At 26.0% G+C, this 20,915-nt stretch overlaps 2 protein-coding genes across 2 annotated transcripts; both read left to right on the plus strand.

The window, feature by feature from the left end:
* Positions 1 to 199: 199 nt before the first annotated feature.
* Positions 200 to 5,498, plus strand: LOC145750547 (ferroptosis suppressor protein 1-like). The gene is made up of 9 exons (XM_082566606.1): positions 200 to 294; positions 700 to 843; positions 1,237 to 1,369; positions 2,442 to 2,654; positions 3,020 to 3,128; positions 3,411 to 3,563; positions 3,757 to 3,857; positions 4,233 to 4,332; positions 4,809 to 5,498. Exons 1-9 carry the CDS (start codon positions 218 to 220, stop codon positions 4,961 to 4,963), a joined length of 1,185 nt encoding a protein of 394 aa, XP_082422732.1. The 5' UTR covers positions 200 to 217; the 3' UTR covers positions 4,964 to 5,498.
* A 2,014-nt stretch (positions 5,499 to 7,512) lies between these two features.
* LOC145750239 (uncharacterized) lies at positions 7,513 to 17,235 on the plus strand. The gene is made up of 26 exons (XM_082566223.1): positions 7,513 to 7,638; positions 7,985 to 8,065; positions 9,101 to 9,258; positions 9,410 to 9,559; positions 10,045 to 10,095; positions 10,374 to 10,451; positions 10,894 to 10,971; positions 11,140 to 11,214; positions 11,363 to 11,449; positions 11,730 to 11,816; positions 12,513 to 12,563; positions 12,789 to 12,863; positions 12,990 to 13,076; positions 13,197 to 13,283; positions 13,424 to 13,474; positions 13,612 to 13,686; positions 13,829 to 13,903; positions 14,031 to 14,108; positions 14,235 to 14,321; positions 14,429 to 14,512; positions 14,579 to 14,665; positions 14,938 to 15,024; positions 15,095 to 15,178; positions 15,404 to 15,493; positions 15,808 to 15,894; positions 16,751 to 17,235. The coding sequence occupies exons 1-26, from the start codon at positions 7,590 to 7,592 to the stop codon at positions 16,799 to 16,801; spliced, it is 2,130 nt and encodes a 709-aa protein (XP_082422349.1). The 5' UTR covers positions 7,513 to 7,589; the 3' UTR covers positions 16,802 to 17,235.
* The last annotated feature ends 3,680 nt before the right edge of the window (positions 17,236 to 20,915 follow it).

The following is a 20,915-nucleotide window of genomic DNA, read 5'->3' on the forward strand; positions in this document are numbered from 1 at the left end:
TTTTAGCAGCATTTTTTTATTTGAACATTTGTAAAAAATTTTTAGCAAAAAATGTCAAATTGTTTAAGGCATGGGTATGAAAATTGAACACAGGACCCTTAATCTTAAGCCTTTTTTGGTCCCAAATAGTATTACTTTTAAAAATACAACTTGTTTGACTAAAAAGTTTATTGTTTTTTAATATTTTTTAGAGGTTTAAACTTTAACTTTGTTAAAAATGATGTTTAAAATAGCAGTTGCTGCTTCCGTTGGTGGCCTTATTCTGTATGGTCGAAATTCCTACATTGAGTCAAAGTAATTACTTATTTAAGTTAATTTTCTATGTCAAATTTTAAAATTCAAAAAAAAAATTTAGCTACATATAAATTGGTGACAATAAATTATAACTTAGCAAATTAAAAATACGAAGGTCGAATGTGCAACCTAAACATAGAGTAACAAGTGCTACCCCAACCCGGACTCGAGTTGCCTTTAGCAATTTGGGATATTTTTAATTATAATTGCTCGGTATTTAAGCTGTTGATTAAGTGTTGGCTCAGCAGGAGTTCATACTTTTTTTAGCGCCTTACCTAAGGGCGCTACAGCATGAGAGCAGTGGGGATTGAACACACAACCTCATGGTGGTGTAGCAAGTGTTTTTACCACTACACCATGCTGCTGGTTATTCTTGTAAGCTAACTTGGATTTACATTTTTGCAGGAAAGTTTTAAACAAGGACCAACATGTAGTAATTGTCGGGGGTGGATATGGGGGGGTGAGATTGGCCTCAAAGTTGAAAAATAAAGGAAGTTTCACTCTAGTTGACTCAAAAGATGCTATGCACCATAACATGGCTGCTTTAAGGTTTTTATTTAGTTTTAATTCGTATTTTTAATATATAACATCTTTATTAACCAATTCTTTTTGTGTATTTTAAAAAACATGATTTTTATTTAGTATTTTTGACCTATCAGAAACATGTATAAACCCATTTTACTCTTTATTAAACAAAAAAAAGGCATGGCTGCAGTGGAAATCAAACCTAGGGTTCCATTCTTATAAATATCTAAATTTTAACAACTTTTTAAATTGTTGCCAGAAAAGTATTTACACTAGTAATAGAAAAGTTCTGTTGTTTTATTCAAAATGGGTTTGATTTCCATGTTGTTGCATTAATAAATTGTTTACAGATATTTCTTATTATTACTAACACATGAAATACTAAAACAAATTTAAAGATTTTAATTTTCGATACAGAGCTGCAGTTATACCAGGATTTGTGAACAAAACTTATATTTATTATGAGCCAACATTTGGAGATAAATTTGAACAGGGAAAAGTTATTGGAGTTGATACCAATCTTAAACAAGTTCAAGTAGAAAATAAAGAGGTAAACATTCAAAAAAATATTTTTTTAATTTAATTTTTTTATTTTAGAGGTACTATGTTTAATTCCAACTGCTGCAATGACTTAACATTTCCAAATTAAATACTAACATTACATATTTTGAAATCATTTTTTTTTATTTATTAGTTTAACTTTATTATTTAAATAACACAAGTTAAAAACAACCAAAGGGCGATAGAACTTTAAATTAATTAGTAAAATAAACAATTCCAAATCAAGTTTTGCTTAGCAGAATGCTTTAGGGTATACTTCTAAAGTAAACACTAGATTTATAAGCAAACACAATCTTTTCTTAGCATCTTGTGTAAATTTATATAAGATTGGGGTTTGATAATAAATGTGAGGTGATTGATATTATTTGTTAACAATACGTGATTTAAGAGTGTGATTTTACACTACCTAATTATAGCAAAACATATATTTCAATGTTTTCTAGTTTGATAGCTTACCTAAAATTGGAATGTTTTTTTGTCATTCTTATTATCTTATTAAAAATGCATTTTGAACAAAAGATTTTGTGTAAATATTGGGGTAAACATTTGTAGGAAAGTGACTAGATAACAATAATTTAATTTTAATTTGTTGTTTTATACCCTTTATTATTTTCAAGCTAAAATTAAGTTTTATACAACATTAAAATTTGCCCACTAAGTGGCAGTATAACTTACTTGATTTGGTCTCCATAAATATTTGCCCATGCACCACAAACAACAACTTTGTTTTTATTTTTAATTTCTGTATAAAATCCGGTAGTGTGGCGAACCGGTCATGGCGTCAGACTACGAGACAAAAGGTTTCGGGTTCGACCCGCACCAACGTCACACTATTCGCCCTTGAGCCCGGCGTTTACAGATAGCTCAAAACACGTCATAACAGCACACCCTTCCCCAATAAAAAAAATATAAAACCTATCACCTTAAGGTGATATGGAAAAAAAAAAGAAAAAAAAAATCTCTGTAAAATGGACACACTTTTTTTATACAGTTAACTAAGCTCCATTATACGTAAATATCAGTTCGTTTTAACTTACTTAACTTTAGTTTTATATATACAGCCAATCCCTTACACTCAACTTGTTCTGGCAACTGGTAGCTCCGGTCCCTTTCCAGGTAAAAACCAAATCAATCTACCCACCCCTACTTTGATGGAGAAATATGAGAACTTCACGCAAGAAGTAAAGGAAGCTGAAGATATTATTATCATCGGAGGTGGAGCTGTTGGATTGGAACTAGCTGGGGATATTAGGGATCAGTATAAAGATAAAAAGGTAAAAATTTCCCTTTTTTTAACTTAGATTTTTTAAGTTTTTTTTATTAATTTGATTTGATTTTAAATTTTATCACTGGTTATTATAATACTAACTGCTGTATCATTAGAATGCATTTGTTCTATTTGATTAATTAGTTTATTTTTTTGTGTAACGTTTGTTAATTACTCTAGTATTTTTAAAAATCACTCTAAATTTTTTAAATCAATTTTTCAGCAGTATTTTTTTAATATATTTGAGTTTTTAAAAACACAATTTTATTTTGTTTATTTTTTTTTACTTTTTCTAAAGTAAATCTTTTTCCATTTTTGGATTTTTTTAAATTTTTTCATTGACATTTAACCAAGATTTTTTTTATTCACCAGATCACAGTATTACATAATACTGACGTTCTAGTTAATCCAACGTTGATACCAAAAGCCCAGGAAAAATTAAGGGAAAAATTAAAGCAAAAAAATATTGAAGTTGTGTACAGTAAGTATTATATTTATTAATTCTTAAATTATAGTAGGCGAGGTTATTGGTTTGATTCCCACTGCTTCTGTGTTGTATCATTCTTAAGTAAGGAACTAGTAGTACTTCTGTCTGGCAACATAATGGCAGTTAATTATCAAGCAATTATAATCTATATTATATAATTGGCAAAGTCAAGTCGAGACTGGGTTGGAGTAACTGATGTTACTCTATGTTTAGTTTGTAAAGTTGGCCTTTCTACATTGAGGATAAAGTTAAATACCTAAATTAATTTATTTTTAGATGAATATGTATCAAACTTATCTGATATTCCAACTAACAAGACAACCAAGAATATTAAAGTTGAAACAAGGAATGGAAAAATATTCAATGGAGATTTAGTTGTACCTTGTGTAGGGTTGTATGTTAATAAAGATGCTTATGCTAGTTCATTAGGTAAGAACATTTGAAAATTTTTTGGTTAATTCTTAGAAAAATTTTTCTATTTTTAGTTTGTTCTAATAATTTTCTAAATGTTATAAATTTTTTTTAATTTTATAATTTAAATTATTTTAAAGTACTCATTGAACTTTGATTAGATTAACATTATATAAGATCAAAAACTTAAATACAACAAACATACATTTAGGTGATTGTATGAATAGCAAGGGGCAGTTGAAAGTTGATGAAAATTTAAAAGTGATCGGAACGGAAGATATTTATGCTATTGGTGACTGTAATGACTTTGATGTAAGAATTATTATAATATCTTTTGTGGTAATGCAATTAAGTTTAAAAGGGAGGTTAAGTAAACTTTATTACATGAATTTCTGGGTTTGCACCTATTAATTGTCAAAGCAAATTAAATAATTTGATAATAGTATTTAAATCTGCTAAGTTTAAAGAATAAATTAACTGACAATATAATAAGGTAAATCGCAATACAAGTACCGTATTTAAAGTCCAATTATTCAGTTATTTTAAAACAGTTTTTTGTATTAATATTTTTTATTTCATTAAACAAAAGTAAAATTATTTTTTAGCTAGAATTTTGGGCTGGGGTTACTTTATCAAGGATAATTAAATGTAAAATTTAATATAATTGAAACATTATTTCAATGCTAGGTTGTAAAAGTTGCTTCACAAGCACAAGACCAAGGAAGTCACATGTTTGAGAACTTGGTTAAAATTGGAAAAGATGAAACCATCACTGCCTATAAACCTGGTAAGTAATTTTTTTGTGAGAACTTTTAAATATTCGATCAAAAATTATAAGAGAACTTGTTATGAAGATTGTCATATTGTAATTTTCTTTTTGTATATATCTTTATCCTCGATGTGGGAAGGTCAAATGCGCGACCTAAAAATAGAGTAACATCAGTTACTCCGACCTAGTCTCGAGTTGCCTGTGGTAGTTTGGAATATTATAAATTATAATTGCCTGGTTATTATACTGCTGATTAGGTGCTGGCTCAGCAGCTCAGAGAGTTGTATAAGAGCAGTGGGGATTAAACCCATGGCCTCAAGGTAGTGTAGCCAGTGTTCTTAAAAATAAGGTTTACAAAAATATACAGAAAATCTTAATAAAACAATTTTAAAAGTTGTACATTTAAAAAAATTGTATTTTAAATAACATAAAATGTGACCATTTTATATTTGTTTGTTTTTAATTGAACTAAAACAAAAATTTTACAAATTTAGAGGATTTTAAGATGGTGATCCCGATTGGAAGGGATGGGGGGATCGTCCAAACTAAGGGGAAAGTTTTAGGGGACTTCCTCGCCAAGTTGATCAAAGGGAGAGATGTTTTTGTAAAGATGACATGGGGTGAAATGTCACAAACTCCTCCCAAGTAAAAATTAATTTTTAATTAGGTAAAAAAATTAAAAATTAATTGATTTCAGAATTTTGTAAACTTGGAATATTTTTTGCACTATGTTAAAATTTTAACTGTTTTTTATTCAAAAAGAAAAAGTTATCTTAAATAGAATTAATTAGTGAAATAAATTAGAATTAATTAAGTATTTTATATTTTTATTAAGACCACTTCAACCTTTGTTATTATTTTAAAATCAAATTTCATATTTTATAAAAGTTAATTAAGCATATATGTTTTATTTACAATATGTTGTAATTGTAAACTGGTGAATCAATATCTTGCTTTAATATCTAGAATGCCTCAATTTATAAACTAATCATTTTTAACCAAATATTTTAAGCATTTAAACTACCTACTATATAACCTTTTAAAGTTGCAGATTGTAATTTTTTGATTTTTTGAGGAGTTTACCTTATTTGGTTATAAACTTATCTTTTTAGAAGAAAATTTGCACTTTAATTTGTAGAATTATGTGTTTAAGCTATTTTGTGATTTTTAATACAGCATTGGCGGTAGTTAAAATGTTTTGTATCAAAAGGAAATTTTTAAACTTTATAAGTTTAGCGAAAATGTAATAAACAACCAACCGCACGTGGGCGCAACGTGTTAACAAATAAAGCGACGGCTTATGAACCGAAAGGTTTCGGGTTCGAATCGCACTGATGCCATACTATTCGCCCTTAAGCCTAGTGTTTACAGATAGCTTAAAACACGTCACAACAGCACACCCTTTTTCAATAAAAACCTAAAAACTAAAACCCTGGGATGATTTAAAAAAAAAAAAGTAAAAAGATACCAGTAAGTTACTTTATTTCTATTTTAGTAAATTCTTAAAAACAAAAGTTTAACTATTTACAGTCTACAAATGCTATAAAAACAACATTCGTAATTCATGCTAAACATGTTTATTCAAACTTCCCTTCGACATCCAATTTGTTCGTTCATTTATAAGTGGAATTTTACCCGGAAACCAGGTTGTAAGCACACGTTCATTGAACAATGCAAAAACCTTGTTTATTTTAATCAATTATGCCATTTATAATGTTTATAATTAATGTGGTATCCATAACTAAACATGGGGTAATGTTAATAAATTGTGTATGTATATTACTAGTATCAGTAAAAGTTGTTATAACCGAATACATTGTTTAACTCAAGTAGTATATGAAGTTATTGTATTTATTCTTTAGTTAGGTATAAACGTGTATTAAAATTTTAAATTATTTTAAATATAGATAAATTTAGATATCGCTCCTATCAATTTATCTTAAAAAAAACATAGACTGAGTATTAATTAATTAATTAAGTAAATAAGCATAGATTAAGTATTAATTAATATTTTTTATAAAACCATAAAGTTTTTTTTTTTTCTATTAATCAATGCCTGAAAATTTAATTTTTTTTAAAGTAAAAAAAATTTAACAATCGAAAAGGTAGGACAATGCTTAAAAATCCTAACTTCTAAAAACCATGACAAATTAGGGTTTCAATATTCCTTTTAAAAACCACTGTTTACTGCGTTTAACTATATAGGAAGTTATTAAAAAAACAAAGAAAAGTTGGTATTGCAATTGTAGAAAAAACGCTAGAATTTGCAAAAAAGTTGAGGCCTAAATACTCGTCTACAAAAAAGTTTTTAAGTTTAAAGCACTTCTGTTTTACGACCTTTCAAAAAACATCTTGCAAGAATTTAATAAGACACCGAAAAAGTTAGAAAAGGTGGATCATATTAATGAGTGGAGTTATAAAATAATAATAAATATATTTATATAAATTAAGTGTTTATGTTGGGTTAGAGTAAAAATATATTTTAAAGAACTGTAAAACTTTTAAGAAATTTAGCAAGAGCTGTAAATCCTGGGTTTGGTGACCATGCCATAATGTATTATAAAATCTTAGTATAAACATTATTACTTTTGGCATGTTTTAAATCATTAAATTGATTTTGTCATTTTTTCCCGTCGCATTGTTGTAATATTAATTGTATATCGTATTTATTATTTACTTTTATCAATGCGCAAAAACCAAAATCAAAAAATAAAAAATGTAATGACCTAGTTTTTAGAACTGTAAAATACACATTTTCTATTGGTTAACGTTACTTATAGTAATTTTAACTTCGTATTGTTTTTATATGGAATGCACTTCCTTAATTGAGGTGAATGGATTTGTAATATTATACTGTATTCAGGATATAGCAATCAACACAACAAGCTTTAAAATTCGCAGTAAAATGCGCATAAAGAAATATTCCAACGGCTGCTTGAAAAAAACAAGCTCGATTATGTTGTAGGCAAAACTGTTGTTAAAAAATACTGCGCTTAAATCCTATTCCAAACAGTAGCGTATAAAAACCCACACAGTCTAAAAAGTGAATGAATTATAATAAGGCTTAGAAACTTAAGTTAGTGTAGTTATATATAGTTTAAACTCTTATAAAATATTCAGGTAGTTATAAGTTTAAAACCAAACAGGTTTTATATAGGCCTACGTTAAATATAGTTTGTTGTTGTCAAAATTGTATATTAGAACATAGTGTTACTAATGGTGGTAAATATATTAAAAATCTTTTTTTATTTAGTTGTTGTTTAGTTTTAGTAAAGATGGAGCCAATGTATTCGTATGGAAAAAATGAAGCATCTATGATAAAAGGTAAATCAAATTGTTTGTAATGATGTTAGTAATTATAATGGGTAAAGCATTCCGTTGTAATTTAAATTTGGCTAATTTGATGTTAATTTAATAAAAATGCTTTAATAAGTACACCGTATCGCAAATTTAATTTTAATAATGTAGGGGTGTTCTGATTTTAAACTATCTGTAAATGCCTTATTTAATGGCGAATAGTGTGGCATTGGTGCGGCTCGAACCCGAAACCTTTTGAATGATACCCGAATGTCATCACCCCTTGCAAAATCGCACATTAAAAACAACTGAAAAACGATATCGTGATGTTTATGTTTTGATAATGTTTACATAATTTTTTTTTGTTTTTTAGAAATGAAAATGTTGAAACGGAGAACTAACGTTCTAGGATTCTTTGTCTTTGCTTTAACCTTGGCTGTTACAGCGTTTGCTGGTAAAAATTTGAATTTTTATTTATAGGTTTTTACGAACTATCTTAAAAAAATATGAATGATGATAAATAAAAAAAATTATGCTTAATTTAAATTACAAAATAAGGAATTTTTTTATGTGAATTTAAATTTACGAAAGTTTTTGAACGTGTTTTCTTGTATGGCTGTTTCTAATTTTAACAAATAACATCACTACCCAATTTAATATGGTGTTAATTAGTTGTTATGACGAATACCCTAACCACAGACGTTTTATAATTAACTTAAAGTTGTTAAAAAATGACTTCTTGACATTTTGAATAATACGAACCACACGCGAATTGTGTGTTTGAAATTTCTGCCGGAAATCATCGAAAACAATTAAAACTCTGCCAGAGAATCTGGTGGCAAATGCAATTTAGGAAACCTATTTATCAAAAAGATTTATATTGCCATTTTTCTTCATGATTATTGGTTATTCAAAAATGATTTTCTCGTTATATAAGTGGGCTAGTAGAACCTTATTTGACCTTATCGAAATTTTTGATTTTTGCAATATTTTAATTTTTAGTTTTTTTTTTTAAAGATTTCATCTATAAATTGTTGTTTTTTTACTTCAAAAGGGTATTTTTTAGTCCATGTCTTCTTTCATTCAAGTAGTAAACAAACCCGACGAACCCTTATTTGAAAATTCCCGTTTTTTGCGAAATTTTATCAACATCACAGATTGTTGTTTTCAAAAAATCGAGTCTTGCAAATTGCCGCGTTTGCAATTTAAATAAATAATTATGAAGCCACAAGTTCTTGTATTTCTATGAATATGCTATGACGTCATAGTGGGTATTATACAATGGCGGCTAGGGTTTTCCAAGAAATCTTTAACCTTTAATCAAATATAAGCAAACAGAAAAATAAAATTCTATGTTCCATACTGCATTCTCTTAATATAATTATTAATTAAAACACTTCAAATAAAATCCATATTTTTTAAACATGGTATCTTTTTTTAACTTCATTTTTCCATAAGATAAAATTTTTAAATTTATTTATTTTTACAGTTATCTACTTCATGGACCTGCCAGGTTTAAGCTCGGATGGAAACGTTCTTCAACAAGTTTCTAACAACGTAGAAAGCCAATATTCAGCATTGGATGAACTTAAAAACAAGATTGCAAAACTAAACTCACGACTTACTCAATGTGAGAACAATTTTAACGTAAGTTGTTTGTGTTTTGATGCAAATTAATGCATCTGTGAATTTGAGGTCTTAGGTTTGAACCCCATTGAACGACCAAGTTTTAAGTTTATTAAATTTAGTTTTTATTTATCTTTTTAAAAATTATATTATTATTTTTTTTTAATTTAAGGAAACCGATGAAAAAATTAAGGTCTTAGAAAAACAACTTAAATTAAAAGAGGTAAGTAGAATGAATGACCGACAAACAAAAATGAGCAAACTTCAGACAAATCTTGATAAAGTGGTGGCAGATTTAAATGAATACCAAAAAGCTAAAATTGTGAGTTTAAATTTAATATATATTGCATTAAGTTTTACTTCATTCAAATTTTGTTCGAATTAACCTCGAATTAAAACTTCTGAAGGAATTCAGTTGTACACGAAAAAATAAAAATAACATATTAATCTCTATTATTAACATGCGGTTCTGTAAAGGTTTTGGTTCTAGCGGCACCAATGCTATTTTCTTATAAGTAAATTGCTTTAACACATTTTAAGACATTTTAGGTGTAATATAAAATCGTTGACCTTACGGGGATGTGGAAATACATATTAACTATCAGTTACTTTACAAAATTTTATAATTTTAATGCCTATAACTTTTCCCCATCACATTTTAGTACAAATTCAAATATAAATAAAAAACAAGCTACTAAACTCCTATAAACTTTTTTTAGACAGTCGTACTTTTTAATTTAGTTCTTTTTTAAAAAAATCACATATGGAATCAAAAATTTTACAATTGATTTTTTATTGTGTTTTCAGGAAACTGACCTTAAGATCGAAAATCTCAAAGAACAATCGGAAATCAAGCAGGTGCAACATAAAAAAACAAGCTAGAAATACCAGTTCCTATATTCTTTACTTTATTTTAATCATTTTAGCCTTGATGTGAAACGGTCGACTAAACTAAACATAGAGTAACATCAGTTACCTTGATTACCTAGTCTTGAGTTGACTTTGGTAATTGGGTTATTAATAATTATAAATGCCAGATGATAACTTTTCTGACTTTTAGCGTCTTACCCAAGGACTTTACAACATGAAATCTTAATACCCATTAAACTAATATATGTAATGATTGTTTTTAATAGAACGAAGCTGACGAAATAATTAACGGAAATTATGAAAGTTTGAGAAATCTTATCGAACAAAAAGCAGAAAATGTTACGGTAAAAAAATCGATTTGATATATATATATTTTTTTTTGTATATATCTTTATCCTTGATGTGGGAAATTCGAATGCGCCACTTAAACATAGAGTAACATCAGTTACTCCGAACCAGTCTCGAGTTGCCTTTGGCAGTTTGGGATATTACATTATAATTACCCGATAATTATGCTAATAATTAAGTGCTGGCCCAGCAGGATTTTATAGCGCCTTACTCAAGGGCGCTACAGCATGAGATCAGGGGGGATTGAACCCACGACCTCATGTGTGGTGTAGCAAGTGTTCTTACCACTACAGAACGCTGCCGGTTCATTATACATATAAAAAAAATAAAGTTTTAAATATACAAAAATGGTACTTAAATAAATTCAAAATTGTTTTACCTTGTTTTAAGTTAATAGCATGCTGTATTAATTAAAAACTAATTTATTTTTATTTTTAGAACTTAGGTTTTGATTTGAACAACAAGACTTTAGTGAATTTAACAACTCACATCCAAGATCTATCTCAAAATATTTCGGTAATTTCTTGATTGTTTAAAAATTTAAATTTTTCAATTTAAAAACAAAAGTTTAATAAAACTATAAGTTAACTTCTTCTAAATGCGATACTAAGTATCTTTGGATATTATTTAAAATTTACTAATCTGGATTTTGGAATCATGCTTTTGTTTTATCTTTTTTTTTAGGATTGGTTGGATGAAAAGGAACAAAACATTGAAAACCTCGACAAAAACCTTCAGCAAACAAAGAAAAATATCACCGTAAATTAAGATCTATAACTTAAAAACTTTTTTTGCAAATGTAATTTAATAGTACTAAAATTTCCTACAGTTTAGTTATTTTAATATTTAATTTGATATATTGTTTATAGATGGTATTATATTGTTGTTAATTTTCTTTACTTTTCAGGAAAATGTTGCAAACAACGCAAAAAGCATCAATGATGTCCATAGACTTATTAATAAATTGGAAAATGACTTACAAAATAATTTAACCGTAAGTTTAACTTGTTTAAATATATTATATAAATACATTCTTATCAATATCTTGTAGTGTGGGGAAATTATTATCGGGAGGATGTTTATTGGCCATATTTTGACAGTTGAATTAATGGCCTTGTCACATAGATTTAATATGCAATTTTAGTGCATGGCACCAGTATTAAATTTAATTATTTTAGAAAAGTTTCATATTATTTTTAAATGGTAAATTAAACTTACGTATGACCAAGTTTGTTTTACGTTTAGCAAAAATTATTTGGTATTTTTATTAACAGGAGAAGCTAAACAAAAACGAACTGAATATTTCAAATATTTCTAAAGTTCTTGATAATCTTGAAACATCAGTAAACAGTAACCTAACAGTAAGTTTAATAAATCATAATTTTTAAATAATTAAATGATAAAATATAACAAATGATTGTTTAACTGTATTTTTATTAAGAATTTTTGTAATGTAGCGAACTTTGTGCGTACTTGCCCTAACATTTCCTTAGGGGCTCTAAACTCGCACATTTTATCTATTTGTAACTTTTCTTATCTTGGTACTTGTAGCCTAGTTTTAATCTAAAGTGTAGTATAGTTATTGGGTTCATTTTAGACATAGAATTATAACTTTGTATTGGTTAATTTTTAATGCATATACTTATGTATGTTTAACAAAGGATTCTGTTTGAATGAAAAAATTAAGTTAATAAATTTATAATTTTATATTGAAAAAAATACGCTACAATAATTTAATTGTATAATGTAACGAATCCGCCATCTTGATGTTTACGCCAAAATCTTATCAATTTCTAGTCATGTGTTTACACCTATTGCCAATCCGTTACCCCTTATCTCTATCACGTGTTCTTAATCACGTGATGTATTAGTTTAACTGTTTCTGCGGTATTTGAAATTAGTATTCGTGGTACAAGCAAGTGAACGGTTGTATGTGCATCTTTCCGCAATAATAAACTTTAAATTATAATACGGCTTTTCATACGAAAGAAAGACCAGACTCGATTGTTACAATAACATGCAATTTTTAATTACATCAGTCATTTTTATTATTTTAGGAAATTGAAGAAAAAATTATTATCTTAAAAGATGGAGCAAGTATTAATCAGGTACTAATAATGTTATTTATAAAGGTACTTTATCTTTAAAATAATCATAAACAAATTAAAGGTTGTTACGATGGTTAAGTTTACTATTAGTTTGGCTAATTGCCTACTCTGGCAATTGTGTTTTCTGTTAAAGTCAAAAATTGGTTGAAGGTAAAGCTCCTACTTTAAAAATAAAATGTGTTTATTTATTCTTAATTAAATTAATCTGTGATCATTTTTCAACAGAATACAATAAGCCAACTAAACAATAGTTACTATAATGCCAATGATCATATTAAGCTAATGCAAGAAAATATAAAAGTAAGTTTTTTATGTTAAAATAATAAAATCTCTTTTTTTAATATTTTAATTTTACCAACATAACATTAGTTTTATAAAACGTTTTTTTTTAAATTTGTTGAATAAATTTAACAAACTTGTTTTAAGGAGAATTATGTCAATAACTCAATGAACATCAATAATGTTAACAATATTATAAGCAATCTAGAAGAAGAATTGCACAGTAATTTATCAGTGAGTAAATTTTGAGACTTCATAAACTTATATTTAAAAAAATAAAAATAAAATATATATTTTTTGTTGTTGTGTAGAAATATTTTAAAATTTGATAATTTTACCAATTCTTGTTAATAGGAGAAGCTTAATGAAAATCGAATGAATATTTCAAATGTTTATGAAATGTTAAATAACCTTAAAGCGAATGTGAACGAAAATTTAACGGTAAATGTTGTTTAAGTAAATATATTGGAGTTTGATATAAAAATAATTAATTTAAAAGTTTTTTTTTTTTTTTTTTTTTTTTAAATAGGTTTGTTATATATATATTTTATTTTTTAAAAATAGGTTTGTTATGTTTTTAGGAAATAGAAATAAAGGTGGCTGAATTAAAAGATCATGCACATTTAAAACAGGTGCAATGTTTTACTACATTTTATTTATTACCATAAATTCTATACTACATTATACTGTAAAATCATATGTAAACGTATTATGTATATTATGCTTGGTCGTTGATTCATAAAAATACCCTTCATATTTTTTTTTATAGAATGCAATTAATCAACTGAATAACAGTTATCAAGGAGTAAAGGAAAATTTAATGCAACTACGAGAAAATATAACAGTAAGATCTATAATAATAAATGTACTTTGTTTTACATATAAAAAGTATTAAAAAAAAACTTGCAGCTAAGTGGTATTTAAATTTTAAAAAGTGAGAATTTGGTTAAGATATTTACTGAAGGTTTAACAATTGTTTTAATTAGAAACAAGCAAATGAAATTACAAATGAATGTTTGATGAACATTACAAGCCAAATAAACCTGATTGAAAGCAAAGTGGTAATATTTACATTTTTGTTGTATTGGGTCAGGCATAAACTTTCACATTAAAATAAAACCTGGTTAAATATAGTTGATAATATAATAGAAAGTTTTAAACGTTAATTTATTTTTTAACATTTTTCAGAATGAAGTGAATCGAAAAAATGACAGAACTTTTAAAGATTTTGAAAGCGATTTTGACCTTGTTAAAGATAATATTCTGGTATGCTATTGTTTTACTGTTAGCATATAAAATACTTTTAAGTTTGTAATAATTAATAACTTATACGTAAAAGAATTGTTTTTAAAATTGATTAAGTTATTTTAATAATAAAATATATATTTATAGGACAACTTAAGACAACTCAATAACTCTTTCAGTGAATTTGATGGAAGATTAAATGAATTGAAAACAACAATTTTGGAAAACAAAAATGTATGCATTTGTATTTTTAAAAAGTTTGGTATTATATAATGTTATGCCTTTTATACATTTAAATTTTTCGCAATATATTATTATATTTAAACGTATTAAATTTTTAGAACATAAGTCAAGATCAGAATGTAATGAAAGATCTTCAAACAAATTATTTAGATTTTAAAAACAATATATGGGAAAATGTAACTGTAAGTATTTTTTAAAAGTCTGTATATATAATATATTTGTTTTCCTATTTAACTTAATGTTTTTAGACAAACCACGACCAAGTCACCCAAAATTTTAAAAATAATGAAAACCAACTTAAAAATCTGAACTCTACTTTAAATCAAATTAAACAAGTAAGTTTGCATATAAGCCTATAGTTTCTTTAATAACAACTTAAATAGGCTTTTTGATGTAATACCGCTATGTGGAATAGTGGTAAAAACATTTGCATTCACAAAGTAAGTCTTTGGTTCAAACTTTTTTTTTGGCCCGATGTAGTAAGTTAGTCAGCACTTACATAACATGGTTTTTGTTTTGTTAGATTTGTATTAATTATTACTTATATGTAAAAAAGTTGTTTTTAAAATTGATTTAGTTATTTTAATAATAAAATATATATTTATAGGACAACTTAAGACAACTCAATAACTCTTCCAGTGAATTTGATGGAAGATTAAATAAATTGAAAATAACAATTTTGGAAAACAAAAATGTAGGCATTTGTATTTTTAAAAAGTTTGGTATTATATAATGTTATGCCCTATATACATTTAAATTTTTAGAGCATAAGTCAAGATCAGAATGAAATGAAAGATCTTCAAACAAATTATTTAGATTTTAAAAACAATATATGGGAGAATGTAACTGTAAGTATTTTTTAAAAGTCTGTATATATAATATATTTGTTTTCCTATTTAACTTAATGTTTTTTTGGCCCGATGTATTATTTAATTAAACCTAAATTTTAAAAACAGATATGTAGTGAGTTAGCACTTATATGACATAATTTTTGTTATATGACATAATTTTTTGTTAGCTAGCACTTATATGACATAATTTTTGTTATCATTTTAACAAACTCTATTTTATAGATCATACTTAACTCACTTGACACTACGAATGAACAAAAGAGAATCCAAGAACTACAGAATTCACAAAATTTACTAAAACTTAACATCACGGTTAGTAACAATTTGTTTATCTAAATTTAAACAAAAAGCTTTTGTGTTTAAAATTTAGAATTCTCCATTGAAATTTTAAACAAATAGAATTTAGAATTCTTTATTGAGATTTTAATATAGGCAAGTAGACAATTCATTTTTGCACTAGCCTAGGCTTGGGTTGTTTTTGATTTTTTAAACATTGTAACCCTAACTGCACAACCTCTTGTGGCTTTGTAGTAAATCAAAGTGTTTTGAAGACATCTAACTTTCTGTATTCTGACATTATTAGCTTTCTCATTTTCATAAACCTTGTATGTTTATTTTTTGTGCAGAAATTGGCTTTGGAATTTTCTGATTTTAAAGTAAAAACAGATGTTAAAATTCTTTTCTTAAACTCAACTGTTGTTGATTTTAAAGAGGTAAGACTTTTAAAATATTAAAAAAAAACAAAAATATTCAAAATATTATTTTTTAAAATATTCACCCGTCTTTATTAATCCGTTCAAGAAAAGAAATATTCTAAAAACTAACATATGTCATTAACGTAACAACATATTAAAAATTTTATATATACTGTACTTTATGCAAAATTTTATTTTGAATATCGGTAAAATATGGTCTTACGCTGACTTTATACACGGGAATTTCATCGCCGACTCCCCGCTGTTTTTTTGCAGAACGAATCTTCTGGCAACTCTTTAAACATTTTATTCTTTGTGTTTTAGTATATAAATTTAAATACATTAACACGGGCAATAATTAATAACATATTTATGCACGTTCTTTAGTGTAAAAAATGATAAATTAATGATCTATTTTCTTCAAATATTGTTTGGAAAGACGGCACTATTTCGCAAAACACGTGACGTCATAACGCATTGTCTTGTGTCACCTAAAAGCGCGCGCTTTAAAAATTAGTTTTTTAAAGGTTTTAGTATGTAAAATTAAAAAATAAAACTATAAAAAACGCAAAAATAAAACTTTTCGCGGTAATTAAAAAAAAATAAAAAACGTAATTAAATGCGAAATCTCCGCTGTTTAAAAAAAAAAATTTGGCCGAAGTGTCTTGGCCGAGGTGTCCGGGGGCCGAAGTGTCTGGCATTTATATTAACAGACGTGGTAGTTAACATATGGCTTAACAATATTTTATAGAAAATATTTTTGTTAACATAAGTTTACTGGTATTATCAAAAATAAATAAATAAAGGTATAGGCATCCAACAGATAAGGCTATAAGCTATATGTTATTATATTATTATGACCAACATTTTTTAGACCTCCCACCTGGATAACTACGAAGATCTGCCAAGCGAAGAAGAATCATAAGGGAAATGTTTTAAGGTCTAAAAAGCAATTTTCGTTGAAAGTTCAAATATTTTGTCGGTTGTATATTTTTTTTAACCTGTTTAAATGTATTAAATGTCTGATTTGTATTTTAGCAAATTCTTTTACTCTTTTTGATAAAATTTTTGGTATATTTTTAAAATCATTACTTTTTTATCAATTTTTACTAAATATAACTTTTATTAATTTTACGTTCTTAGTGAATTTGTTTAATTCAAACCCTTTTTAAATTTTTAAGTTTTTTTCTATGTCATTGCTATTATTTATGTACAGTTTACGTTAACAAGTTTTTTTTTAGGTTTTATCAGGTTGGTTTGTAAACGCTTTGTGCCTGAAGTAAATATTTATACTTGCTTAAATTCTTATCTTTGTAATCTTATACATCAGTGCAGCTTTTTATAAATTACAATATTGTTTGCAAATTAAAAGTTTTTATATCATGTAAAGAACGGTTTAATAATTAAGATGGCATCATTTTAAATTTAAGGAAGTTGTTTATTTTTATATATAAAGTAGGAGTCGAAAGCATTTAAATGTACTTATTTAAATGTAAGCATTTAGTGGTTTAGCATTTTCTATAAGGCCTTGCTGTTTTTACCAAATCTGACCTAAAATCAAAAAGAAAATATTTTCTTTGGAATTACACTAGTTATGACTAATTAGTTAAATAAAACATATTCATATAATGTTTAAATCTTAAAACCCTTAAAAAATTTAATATTTGTTTTTTTTTGGTCGCCAGATTTGAACCGACTATACACTAGATGTTACTGCAGATCAGTTTCGAACCTGCGTGGAGATCGATCCCACGACTTACTGGCCTGATGGCTTATACATATTTAACAGTACATTAGTTGTAACATAACACTAACAATATTAAAAACTTGTATTCGAATGTCAACAACGGGATTTGAACTCGGATTTCAAGATTCCAAACCAAGCGCCTTACCTAGTACGCCACTGCAGCTGTTTAAACAACCCATATAGCATAATAAAAAAACGGTGGTCTTCGTTTAGTTTGTATGTTGGTTGCATTTGTAGATACGTTCTAAGCAATTTCTGTAACAAAACAGCTTTACTAATAGACGTATTTCCGTGAAATGTTTTATCTTGAATGTTGGTTAAGTGAAGGCGCATCTAAAAAAATATTTAAATTAGGGTTTTATGAAATCTTAAAATTTTAATAAATTTGTCATAACTTTATTAATTATAAATATTTTTTGCTAATTTTTTTAAAATACGTTGTTTAGACTAATTGGGTTGTAATAGTATTACTTAAATTCGATTTCAAATTTTCAACTTTTTCGCAAATTTTTTTTCATATTTCCAAAATGAGGTTAAGTGGGGAGCGCTAGAGGCAATATAAAAAATACCTCTAAATTTTGTTTTATTGAATATTTTCGTGAAATGTTTTATCTTGAATGTTAATTAGGTCAAGGCACATCTAATAAAATATTTAAATTTAAGTTTTGAAAATTTGTTAAATATTAATAAATTTGTCATAACTTTATCAATTATTAATATTTTTTGCTAATTTTTTTAAAATACGTTGTTTAAACTAATTGGTTTGTAATGGTATTACTTAAATTCGATTTAAAATTTTCAACTTTTTTGCAAATTTTTTTTCATATTCCCAAAATGAGGTTAAGTGGGGGGCGCTAGAGGCAATATCAAAAATACCTCTAATTTTTGTTTTATTGAATATTTTCGTGAAATGTTTTATCTTGAATGTTAGTTAGGTCAAGGCACATCTAATAAAATATTTAAATTTGAGTTTTGAAAATTTGTTAAATATTAATAAATTTGTCATAACTTTATCAATTATTAATATTTTTTGCTAATTTTTTTAAAATACGTTGTTTAGACTAATTAGGTTGTAATGGTATTACTTAAATTCGATTTAAAATTTTCAACTTTTTCGCAATTTTTTTTCATATTTCCAAAATGAGGTTAAGTGGGTGGCGCTAGAGGCAATATAAAAAATACCTCTAATTTTTGTTTTATTAAATATTTTTGTGAAATGTTTTATCTTGAATGTTAATTAGGTCAAGGCACATCTAATAAAATATTTAAATTTAAGTTTTGAAAATTTGTTAAATATTAATAAATTTGTCATAACTTTATCAATTATTAATATTTTTTGCTAATTTTTTTTAAATACGTTGTTTAGACTAATTGGGTTGTAATGGTATTACTCAAATTCGATTTAAAATTTTCAACTTTTTTGCAAATTTTTTTTGATAATACCAAAATGAGGTTAAGTGGGGGCGCTAGAGGCAATATAAAAAATACCTCTAATTTTTGTTTTATTGAATATTTTCGTGAAATGTTTTATCTTGAATGTTAGTTAGGTCAAGGCACATCTAATAAAATATTTAAATTTGAGTTTTGAAAATTTGTTAAATATTAATAAATTTGTCATAACTTTATTAATTATCAATATTTTTTGCTAATTTTTTTTAAATACGTTGTTTAGACTAATTGGGTTGTAATGGTATTACTTAAATTTGATTTAAAATTTTCAACTTTTTTGCAAATTTTTTTTCATAATACCAAAATGAGGTTAAGTGGCTAGAGGCAATATAAAAAATACCTCTAATTTTTGTTTTATTGAATATTTTCGTGAAATGTTTTATCTTGAATGTTAATTAGGTCAAGGCACATCTAATAAAATATTTAAATTTGAGTTTTGAAAATTTGTTAAATATTAATAAATTTGTCATAACTTTATTAATTATTAATATTTTTTGCTAATTTTTTTTAAATACGTTGTTTAGACTAATTGGGTTGTAATGGTATTACTCAAATTCGATTTAAAATTTTCAACTTTTTTGCAAATTTTTTTTGATAATACCAAAATGAGGTTAAGTGGGGGCGCTAGAGGCAATATAAAAAATACCTCTAATTTTTGTTTTATTGAATATTTTCGTGAAATGTTTTATCTTGAATGTTAGTTAGGTCAAGGCACATCTAATAAAATATTTAAATTTGAGTTTTGAAAATTTGTTAAATATTAATAAATTTGTCATAACTTTATTAATAATCAATATTTTTTGCTAATTTTTTTTAAATACGTTGTTTAGACTAATTGGGTTGTAATGGTATTACTTAAATTCGATTTAAAATTTTCAACTTTTTTGCAAATTTTTTTTCATAATACCAAAATGAGGTTAAGTGGGGGCGCTAGAGGCAATATAAAAAATACCTCTAATTTTTGTTTTATTGAATATTTTCGTGAAATGTTTTATCTTGAATGTTAGTTAGGTCAAGGCACATCTAATAAAATATTTAAATTTGAGTTTTGAAAATTTGTTAAATATTAATAAATTTGTCATAACTGTATCAATTATTAATATTTTTTGCTAATTTTTTTAAAATACGTTGTTTAGACTAATTGGGTTGTAATGGTATTACTTAAATTCGATTTAAAATTTTCAACTTTTTTGCAATTTTTTTTTTATATTCCCAAAATGAGGTTAAGTGGGGGCGCTAGAGGCAATATAAAAAATACCTCTAATTTTTGTTTTATTGAATATTTTCGTGAAATGTTTTATCTTGAATGTTAGTTAGGTCAAGGCACATCTAATAAAATATTTAAATTTGAGTTTTGAAAATTTGTTAAATATTAATAAATTTGTCATAACTTTATTAATTATCAATATTTTTTGCTAATTTTTTTTAAATACGTTGTTTACACTAATTGGGTTGTAATGGTATTACTTAAATTCGATTTAAAATTTTCAACTTTTTTGCAAATTTTTTTTCATAATACCAAAATGAGGTTAAGTGGAGGCGCTAGAGGCAATATAAAAAATACCTCTAATTTTTGTTTTATTGAATATTTTCGTGAAATGTTTTATCTTGAATGTTAGTTAGGTCAAGGCACATCTAATAAAATATTTAAATTTGAGTTTTGAAAATTTGTTAAATATTAATAAATTTGTCATAACTGTATCAATTATTAATTGTTTTTGCTAATTTTTTTAAAATACGTTGTTTAGACTAATTGGGTTGTAATGGTATTACTTAAATTCGATTTAAAATTTTCAACTTTTTCGCAATTTTTTTTTCATATTCCCAAAATGAGGTTAAGTGG

Source organism: Corella eumyota, chromosome 4 (genome assembly GCF_963082875.1).
Source record: "Corella eumyota chromosome 4, kaCorEumy4.1, whole genome shotgun sequence".
Taxonomy (NCBI): Eukaryota; Metazoa; Chordata; class Ascidiacea; order Phlebobranchia; family Corellidae; genus Corella; species Corella eumyota.